Below are 10,990 nucleotides of genomic sequence, written 5' to 3' on the forward strand. Positions count from 1 at the left end.
CAAAGATAAGGCAGGTCACCACTGCGGAATGTGAGTATCCGTCTAAGAAGTTTGGACTTGATCGAGGGGGCACTGGGGAAGCTCTTAATGATTTGGGAGGATCAAATTAGAAGTGCACCAGGGAATGGCATAAACAGAAAGATGTTCTAGAAGGATCATTCAGGCAGGAGTGGGGACTGGATTAATACCAGGTGAGGTTGGAAGAGGGGAGAAAACGTCAGGTGGTTACGACATCTTGCAGCTGAGAAGCAGTGAGGGCCTGAGCTGGAGCAACAGTGGATAAGGAGAGGGGGTAAGACTGCCGTGGAGGTGGAAACCAACACGGGTCATGGTGAAGACCTGAGGGGAAGCAGGGGAAAGTCTGGTGCCTCCATCAGTGAGAGAACAGAGCAGCCATGTGAGAGAGAGGCAAGCCCAGAAGAGCTGATAATCAGATGTGTGTAGAGTACAGCATGGTAGGGAAATTAACTCCACTTTAAATCATTTTTAAGAAGATGATAGTGGGCCTTGCTCATAGCTGGTACACTTATGAGATATGAATGATCTCTGACTTCCCTCCTACCTCCAGAATCATCTTTTCATACTTTTCAGATGCTCTCTAAGTGCAATGGAATGTTGACTCCCTAATATCCACTTGCCCTGATACGTTCAGTCCAAGCCAATTGTAGAAGATTCTACTCCTTTTTTTTTTTTTTTTTTGGTGAGGAAGACTGGCCCTGAGCTAACATCTGTTGCCAATCATTCTCTTTTGGCTTGAGGAAGATTGTCCCTGAGCTAACATGTGTGCCAGTCTTCCTCTATTTTTCGTATGTGGGACGCCACCACAGCTTGGCTTGATGAGTCATGTGTAGGTCCACGCCTGGGATCTGAACCTGCGTGCCCAGGATGGCTGCAGTGGAGTGTGCAAACTTAACCACTACGCCACCAGGCTGGCCCCAGATGCTGCTCCTTTTTGATAGGAAACATTTGCCACAGAAATGGATGGGATGTCACCCAAACAATACTTTTGACCAAAATATTGGATTCCATACCTATCTGATGGTCCAGCCTCAGTTAACGTTGATTGGTTCCCTTTCAACGTCTGTCCTAGCAAATGTTTTCATAAATTTTTCCAACGAGAAACACATACAGCAAGTGGAACCTTTCTGAGTAGTGCTCACATGGATAAGGTCAGACATTTTTCCTTCTCCCCATCTCCACACCCCTGGCCTCAGCAGTCATCTCCTCTCCCCTGGGCTTTAGGCTTCTCCACAAGAGCTGACTGCCTGATCTTGCTGAATTTCTTGTTCTGCTGATTCCCTTCATGCTGCTGCCAGTGGGGTCTTTTCAAAGCCCATGCCTGTTCATGACACCCCCTTGGTTGAGACCTTTCAGTGGCTTCCCAATGTTCCTCCATGACAACCAAATTTATCACCATGGCCTCCAAGTCCTACACACTCCAGCCTCTGTCAACTTTTAAACACTTCTCCACCTCCAAGTAAAACTCAGCATCATCCTTCCCTTTCCTGTCCCCTGGTTCATGCCTCCTCAACCTTCAGATTTTGGTTCACAGGTTTTTTTCCTCCCTGAAGCCTTCCATGATCCCTTAGACCAGATTAGGCCCCTTGGCTTTTTCTTCAGTGCACTTAGCACAGATTTTAACTAGGTTTGTGATTTCTGGAATAATGTCAGTCTCCTCCCTTCAGCCCCACATTGGCCCCTTGACTGTTTTTAATCCCTTCTGAATCCTCAGTGCCTGGCACAGTGGAGATGCTCAGCTCACATGCGTGCAGCAGACGGATGCATTGCTACCCAAGCACTGACAGCATTTAGGAGGCTTTCTGGAGGGTGACTCTGGCCTTCCTCAGGGCTGTCTCCTGGGATGTGAATAGCATAAATGTCACGTGCGTTGTCTCCCACAGGCCTTATTAAAAGTGACAATATAAAACATAATTTTCCCTTAGATGTGGTCAGCAAAGGATCAAGTCACAAATACTTCATCCTGTCAGGACAATAGATAGATTAAAGACAAGCGATCAATTCCAAAATTAAAATCAGCCACCACTCTGTCAACCAGCTTACACTGATTGTTGAGAGATTAAATTAAAAAAAAAAAAAGACACTATAGCCAAAAAGTGGTTCTTATTTTATACATAATTTTAAGTCTAGGAAAATTCATTGTGTGCTGACTTTGGGGGATAATGAGATGAGTCAGCACATTTCTTTTTGTTTTCCAGCCTGATTCAGTAAAAACAAAACCCCAAAAGCTGCATCTGTCTCCTCACCACGAAAGACAATACGAGGCCTCGGACTCCCCTTAAGGGGTTTCTGCTGGAAGGACCAGCTGTTTAGGGCTGTGGGTTTTCTTTAATGAACAAGACTATTCCCTCCTTATCTTTACAGTAACGTGGCTGACAGCTCAGGATGGCACTCAAGGAATGGGAGGAGGTAGCGGCTGGATTACAGGGAAAGTCATGATTTTTCTAATTGTCAAAGCAATATGTGCTTCTTGTTTCCAGAGGTTTGGGGGTACCTATTAACCTAGCCTCCCCCCCACTGAAGATAGATTCAAAGAGACCAACGAAGATCAAAACATAGTATCAGCTTAACCACTTTCAAAAAATGGGGCTTCTGGTATATTGTTAGAGGATATAACTTAGGTCTGAGAAGAAGTGAGGCGCCCTGCAATTTCCAACCTTCATCTCCCCTCGTTTCCCTGTCCTGTTCTTGCTAGTCAAGCCTCGGGGCCCATCTTGGGGGTGCTGGGGCTGCAGAACACTGTTGCTTAGAATACTCCATGGAAGGAGTGGGCAAGTCTCACCCGCTGTTGACTGAGGGAAGACACCAAGGCCAGTCTCACTAGCAGGGGCTCCACCCCTCCCCAAGTAGCAACCCCCTCCCCAATGAGTAGGGACTAGGGGTTATCAGGGCCTGCCTCCTCCCCTCCTCCTCTCTCTGAAAAGACACTTGCATGGGGAGGAGTGAAGGAATGAGCAGAGGGATAAAGCAGACATTTGCCCTTCGATACTGTTACCTTGTGGAAAAACGAGGAGAAAGAAAAAACGTAGTCCCCCTCCCCCATACACACAACAATCATAGAAAACAAAAATACAGAGTCTCCCACCACACAGAGACAACTACTATTAACATTCCAGCGCCCCTCCACCCAGGCTATTTTCTAAGATGCCTGGAGTTACAGCCTTCAGCCTTTGCAATCCTAGTCCAAAACAGATGTGGCAGCTATTGGACCCTCATTTATCTAGTCCTCTGTTTCTTCTTCTCTCTTATCGCATTTTTCTTCCCAAATGAGAAAAAAGGACAAAAAATGCCTAGGAAAAGGAAAATTAGTAAGGGAGATTGACACAGAGAACAAGAATCTGTTAAAATAACTTTAGAAGCATATCTTACATATTCTGGATATGTCCGTACTAGGCAAGTACCATTCACCATCCCATATAACGGATATTCAGAGGACTCAAGCCTGTTGTCACAGTATTTCCAGGATCTCTATTTGAACAACAGTTTACACTGTGAGGATAGCCTTAGTGCTAACTCTAAAAGCATATTTTAGATGAGATCATCTTAGGAGAAAAGAAGAAAAAAAAAAGAAAGTCAAATGTGAAGTTATGGGGCCGGCCCCATGGCTTAGCAGTTAAGTGGGCACACTCCGCTACTGGCGGTCTGGGGTTCGGATCCCGGGCGCGCACCGACGCACTGCTTGTTCAGTCATGCTGAGGCGGTATCCCACATACAGCAACTAGAAGGATGTGCAACTATGACATACAACTATCTACTGGGGCTTTGGGGAGAAAAAAGGGGAAAAAAAGGAGTAGGATTGGCAATAGATGTTAGCTCAGGGCCGGGCTTCCTCAGCAAAAAGAGGAGGATTGGCATGGATGTTAGCTCAGGGCTGATCTTCCTCACACACACACAAAAAATGTGAAGTCATGGCAGCAACTATGACTTATATCTAAGGTTGATCCTCAAATCTTCATTTTGGCCTCTGCCTTTCTCTTGTACCTCAGAGTCATATATCCAATGCCTAATGAACACCTTTACTTGGCTGTTCCACTACAAACTAATAGGGACAAACCTATACTCATTGTCCCCTCTGTCTTCCAAAACCAAGACTGCTCCTTAATGGTGCCAGTGAAAAACAAAATGCCCATCTGCCAGCCTAACCAGAAGGGAGAGCACTGCTGGTGACAGCTCCTGATCCACTATCACCAGATCCCGTCTCTTCTGCCTCCTCAAGTTCTCTTGCATTTGGCCAGCTCCATCCATTGCAAGGTCTACTTCTGTACGCAAAGCCTTCATCAACGACACTAAGCCTCCAACAAATCTTCTTGCCTTCTGTCTACCAGTCTTCCTACCAATCTGTCTTCCATTCTGCCATCAGAGACTCCTTCTAAAGCATAGAACTGAACATGCCATTCCCCTGCAGGAAAACTCTCTGTGGCTTCCATTTTTCGGTAAGATAAAGCCAAAACGCTTTAGTACCAAAGGGTTTCATACCAACTGTTCTCTTCTTCACCCATTTTTAAAGACCAAGATTAAATATCATTTCCTCATTGAAATGGCCTCTAATGAGTTAAAACTGACTGCGGCCTCCACAATGTCCCAACAGTACTTTGTATATACCTTGTATTGTAGCAATTATATTAAAACATAATTATTTTTATGTTTTTTAAGTGCCCCGCCTCTCTAGTAGAATTTACATGCCAAGGAATATATTTTAGTCAACCTGTATTCATAGCCTAACTGCCTGCACATAGAGGTGCTTAATAAATGTTTGCTGAGTGAATGAATAAGTAAATGAATGGATTCTGTACGGCATTACCTAAGATGCTGCAATGGCTAAATGAATCATTTTCTGAAAATCGAGAGTATGCAAGATGCTATGGGAGGCTCTTCGGGGGCAGGAAGGAGACAAAAGAAACATTCCCCACCCACAAGAGCTCTTAGAATCTACACAATAAATGATATAGATTATACTTGAAGAAGTAATATCATTTCTAATAATATTTTTCATCTGAAGACATTAAACATTGAATTATATTATTAGATATACTAATGTTGAACTATCTTTGCATTCTCAGATGAGTACCATTTGGTCATAAAGTATTTTTTAAAACATGTGCTGGATATGATTTGTAACTATTTTACTTAGGATTTTTGCAACTATGTTCATAATTCAAACTAGTCTATAATATTCATTTTGTAGATGCTCTTTTTCTGATTTTGGTAGTTCCTCTCTCCTATCTTTAAACATTTTTTTTTTTTTTTGATTCTCAGGAACCATTTTTTCTTTATAGGTTTTGTAAAATTCACCTGATAAAATAATTTAGGTTTGATGTTATTTTTGGGGATGGATTTTTAAAATACTGCTATTGATTTAATTTCATTATATAGTTATATTTAAATTTTTTGATTTCACCTTGAACTGGTGTTAGGAATTTACATTTTAAGAAAATAGTTAGTATTGTTCATAACATTCTTGTGATTTAAAAAATCTTTGTGCAGCAACAGTTACAACCCTCTTTGTATTCCTAATATTGTTTACTTGGGAATACTTCCTTTCTTCTTGATTTGTGTTTTGCTTAATATTTTGTTTAATATTTTCAAAGAATGAGCTTTTGGTTTAATTGATTCTCTCAATTTTTCTCTTTTTTTTTGCTGAGGAAGATTAACTCTGAGCTAACATCTGTTGCCAGTCTTCCTCGTTTTTTGCTTGAGGAAGATTAGCCCTGAGCTAACATCTGTGCCAGTCCTCCTCTACTTTATATGTGGGTCGCTGCCACAGCATGGCTAACAAGTGGTGTAGGTCTGCGCCCAGGATCCAAACCTGCAAACCTGGGCCACTGAAGCAGAACATGTCGAACTTTACTACGCCACAGAGCTGGCCCCAATTCTCTCAATTTTTTTTGTCTTCCTTTTCATTAATTTCTGCTCATTTTTAAAAATCTTTATTTCTGAGAGAAGTATAAATAAATCTCCCTCTCTGGTTGCAGATTTGTCAATATATTTATAATTATTTTGATTATTGCTTTATATGTTTTGAGACTATTTTACAGGTACATATAGGTTCACAATATGTTCACCATCCTTTTGAATTGTTCCTTTTATCATTAAATGATCACCCCCTTTATCCCTAATAATGGCCTTTTTTTTGCACTAAGATCTAGCTTGTCTGATATTAATACTACTATGGCAGCTTTCTTTGGGTTAAGATTTGTCTACTGTATCTTTTTCTATTCCTTTTACAATGATTTTATATTTTGAGTGTGAATCTTGTAAAAATTATGTAGCTGGATTTTAAGTTCTAAGCAGATAATCTGTTTTTACTTTAACAAACAGATTCAGTCTATTTACATATAATTAGATTAATATGTTGACTCATTGTTATCATATTATTTTGTGTTTTATATTTACTCTGCTTCTTTTAAATTATTTTCCTTCTTTCCTATCTTCTATTGGGTTGATACTTCACCAGCTGTTATTTGGAATTATACATTCTGTTTTCTATTCTTTTAAGGGTTACACTTTAATTTGCAAGATACATACTTTACTTATCAAAATCTAAAGTTAATCAACATCTTTATTATTCTCTAGTAGAATACAAATTCTTAAACTGTTTTAAATCTATTTTCTCATCTTGTTTTAAAACACCCAAATTTAGTCATTATTGCTGCAATTATTATTTTAAATACCTTATTTAGATTTACTCACATGCAATTATTTTGCTTATTATTGCCTCTGACATGATACCCTCGCCTCCTGTGTTCAATTTTCTTCTTACTAAGACTTTCTTTGGTAGTTCTTCTTTGGTAGATACTGCTTGTTAGAATCTGAGAATAGTAAATTCTCTTGTCTTTGTAATGTGTCTTTGAAAATGTCTTTCACTCTTTTTTTGTAAAATAATTTAATTGAGTATAGAATGGAGGTTGACAATAATTTTTCCTCAGCTCTCTGAAGTTTTAATCCCATAGCTGCTCATGAGAAGTCTGTTGTCGGTCCAATAGTCATTCTGTACAAATCTCTCTCTCCTCTCTGGTGGTTTTAAGATTCCATCTTTGGTTCTGCAGTTTCATTACAAGCCACCCTGGAGTGGGTTTATTTTCATTCTTCCCACTTGGAAGTCATGTCTTTCTTCAATTCATGGACGTTTTCATCACATTCTGTTTAAACATTGCTTCTTTCCTAATTTTCTTATGAATTTTTACTCTGGAATTTCTATGAAGCTTATTCTGTTCTCTTTAAAATATTTAAATTTTTTCTCTGATTTTTCTATCATCTTGCATTCCTGGAGGTGCGAATTCTGTCGTTTCTCTTGTTCCCTGATGCTCGCTCACAGTGGCTTTTATCATTGTGTGTTTTGTAATTTTGATTTCATCTTTAATATTTTTATTCTTTGTCCTTGGTTACATGGGCATCTCATGTAATCTGGGCTGTAGAAATATCCCTATAGAACTTTGGGTTGGCGTCAGCTTCAGGGACCCAGAGTTGCTGATTTGGGACCAGTTTTGAGGACAATATATTTACTGAGAATTCTACTCCCATGCTGGTATTAGAAATTTAGATACCAGTCCACCCCATTCCAAACATACACTTATGAGGTTAGGTGGGGTTTCAATTTCTCTATGTTTTATGAAATCTTTCTTCAATCCCAGATACTTGGAGACAACACATTCTGTTGCCCCTTCTCTGGACTGGAGTTTTTCTTGTCCCTTTTTCACAGAAGAAACATTTCTCTGGGGGCCCAGTTTTTGTGGGATTCTCAGTCGTAGACACCCACTTCTCTTGTCCCAAAGTCCAAGTACCAGGTCCTCTCTCTCGGCCCTGAATTGCCCTCTGGGACCCCATGACCCCAATTCACCAATTGCTGGGCTTACATCCCCTCCTTGTTTCTGCCTCTTGGGGATTCAGACGATAGGCTGCTCGACAATGCTTCAATTGTGAATGTAAAGCCTTCTTCTAAATAAGCTTATTCTTTTTAAAACAAATACCCATGGCTCTTTAAAACAAGTAACCTTCCCAGTCCTCAGAAGGCAGAAACTTTCTTTGAACCCCCATATTCACACATGGGGCCAAGCACAGAGAGCGCACAGTAAGTGTTTGTTAAAGGAACAAATAAAATTAGCATCTGGTCCAAGTTACATATAAAACATCAAATACCAGAAAAGCTGACTAAGATGTGACAAATGTTACATTACAGTAACAACCATGATACAGAATCCTATCAACATAGTGGAAACATCTATAATAAGTAGGTTAAGCAGACTCCATTTTCCTTTGAAATTCTTTAAGGTACTTCCAAGTTCAATGCAGCCACGTTCAGTCCAGGGATGACCGCTTTCTGAGCCATTTCTAACTTTGGCTGGGTTTTCTAGAAGGGCAACCCGGCAGTGATTGGCAGGTGGCTTCCAGGTCAGCCTGCAGTAAGGCCATACCTCCAAGGACTGTCCTAGCACGTACCCAGCCAAGTTTTCCTGCAGTTAGAATGGAATGACCAAGCACTAAGTGATGCAGGAGCTCTTCTCGGGGCCTGAGTGAAGGATCTGGGAGTGTGACTTTGCTTAGGATAAAACAGCTACCAAGTTTAGCACTGATCTGATAGCGTAGTATCATGGCGGTTCAAACATGCAGGACTTACCGTGTAATTTCGAACAAGGGAGACATCAGTGCCATCTTGCAGATAATGGGTTTCCGTGAAACCGCTAGCAATGAGACCTCTGTGGAAAAATGAAAACAACATAAAGAGATGAGTGTAGAGTCACATTGATAGGTTGCTCGTGAATGTCCAGGCGCCAGGGAGCAAGGTCTGACCCCTCCTTACTTTACAGATGACCCAATGAGGCTCCCATAAGACCTTCAGCCTGTTCAGGTTATCCAGGGAAAGTCAGGGGGAGAGTCAGGCAGGCGAGATTCAGACGTGTGTGCAGTGAACGGCAGCCCTCACAGTACACAGGCCCTTCCTTACCCACTCCCACTTCATTCCTCCAACACACACAGGCGTGCACACATGCACACACACGTGCACATGCACAATGGAACATGCATACATATACACACACGCAGCACACAAAAGCAGCACATGCAGATTTCCAAGTTGGGAGAACCACCCTTTTGGAAGTCACAAAGCCCCACTATCTAGAATCAATGGCTAAGCTACCTATTGGGAAAATAATTCTGGATCCACAATATTGCCCCTGCTGGTTCTCCGCATGTGAGAGAACCAGCTGTCGGTATGAACACGTCAAAGAAGAGCTGAGAACAACAATGAAATGTTAAAAGCAGTGCTGTAGGAGGTGAGGAAAAATGATTTTGGACACACTAAGATACTGAATTTCTAAGATGCACTGAAAGAAGAGAAAAATTCCTATTTATCCTCATTAAAATTGTATGCAATCTACTAGATCTTCAGTGATGACAGCAAAGCATGGGTTTATTTAGATTTTAAATTATTTCGTGATTTCTTTTGTAAGGCGCACTGTTTTATCATTTTCGACATAACTGCAACAAGTATTTCCCGTGCAGCTACCGTGTGCTGGGTACTGTTGGAGCTGCTGGATACAAAGACAAATCAGGATGCTGCAGCCTGGTAGGGTGACAGGGGAAGCGTGATCCAGTGTGGGGAGGGCTGTCACAGAGGTGGAAACAGAGCCTTACTGGGTGAATGAGCACACAGCAGGTGGAGTGAAGAGGAAGGGGAAGGCTTTATAGAGGGAGCTAGGAGATGGAGTAGGAGGTGGCCAGGCAAAGGAGAGGTGGGAAGAGAAGAGAATTCCAGGCAGAGGACGGCAGAACCAGGAGACCTGAGGGTCTGGAATCTGGGTAGCCCGGTTGGTGTGAGACAAGGAAGGGCCCTACATAGAGCCTTGGTTGTAACTGTCTGGGAAATAAGGAGCCGAGAGTTCTTTTAAATACTGGAGTCTGCAGGAGGTGCAGTGCCAAGTGATGATGCTGTCTGCCCTCCCCTGTTTTCACAGAATGCACTTCACACCGTTTGACTCTGCTGGGGGCCACTCCATGTCCGGTCAGAGATGAACCTGGACAAGCTAATCAGTCACAATTCTTGCCTGCAGCCTGCTTGGAGGGCTACTTACGCTTCCCCTGTCACCCTACCAGGCTGCAGCGTCCTGATTTATCTTTGTATCCAGCAGCTAGAACGGTACCTAGCACATAGTAGCTTCCAGGTGAGAGGTCTTTCCTCTTTGTTCTCAAAGTTTCAGCCTGCTCCCTAGGCTCAGGAGGATGCTACCTAGGGAAAAGAGCCACCACTCAGCTGTGACAGAAAGGATGAGACCTTCCAGGTACCCCGGGGACCCACTTTGCCTCTCCTCTTCCTCAATAAACCCCTCTCTCTTGCTTCAGCTGGTTGGAGTTGGGTTTACAACCAGAGACCTGATAAACATGGAGGAAGGAACGGAGGTGGGAATGCTGCAAACGTAACAGATAAGAGACACCTTCCCGATAGGCAGATTTCTCCCGGCCAAGTCCAGAATTGAGAGCAATCTCCCTGTTTTATACGGATGTCAGTGTATTTAGGATATGCCTGGTTTAACTCAGTTAGACCCTTACAGGGGGCCTGAGTTGCGCTCTACTTAACAGAGAGTGTTTGAGAGGAGTGTGCCAAAAACATAACACACAGACAATCTCTCACACTCACTGACCATGGCGCACGGATTCTCCCGCACCCCTCACTTTCCACTCTGCTCAGGGGTACACAAATCATGCTGGAGGATGTTAACTCCCTGTTGGCTTCTGATCTCAAACCCCTATCTTCTAAGCTTCCCTCCTCCGAGCTGTCACAGGACCTCCCTGTGCAGGCTCGTTGCCAGGGGGACCAAAGTCCTGCCAGGAGGGTCAGGAGCAGAGGAAGGGAGAGTGGGCAGGGTTGGGTGGGGGAGGCCATTGAGGCCCGAGACAAGGAGTTTGGAGAAGGAGGTGGTGGCCGTCCTTCATGGGGCAGAGAGCTCCAGGAAGGGAGGGAGGCTGGCGACCTTGCAGG

At 42.8% G+C, this 10,990-nt stretch overlaps 1 protein-coding gene across 1 annotated transcript in view; it reads right to left on the reverse strand.

The window, feature by feature from the left end:
* Positions 1-10,655, reverse strand: part of ADAM12 (ADAM metallopeptidase domain 12) — a 130,397-nt gene extending 119,742 nt beyond the window's left edge. Inside the window, exons 1-2 of the mRNA XM_058544398.1 lie at positions 10,633-10,655; positions 8,633-8,711 (exon numbers count right to left, since the gene is read on the reverse strand). Coding sequence (XP_058400381.1) covers positions 8,633-8,711; positions 10,633-10,655 — 102 coding nt within the window. The remainder of the gene's footprint in view (positions 1-8,632; positions 8,712-10,632) is intronic.
* Between the last annotated feature and the right edge of the window lie 335 nt (positions 10,656-10,990).

Source organism: Diceros bicornis, chromosome 6 (assembly GCF_020826845.1).
Source record: "Diceros bicornis minor isolate mBicDic1 chromosome 6, mDicBic1.mat.cur, whole genome shotgun sequence".
Classification (NCBI taxonomy): Eukaryota; Metazoa; Chordata; class Mammalia; order Perissodactyla; family Rhinocerotidae; genus Diceros; species Diceros bicornis.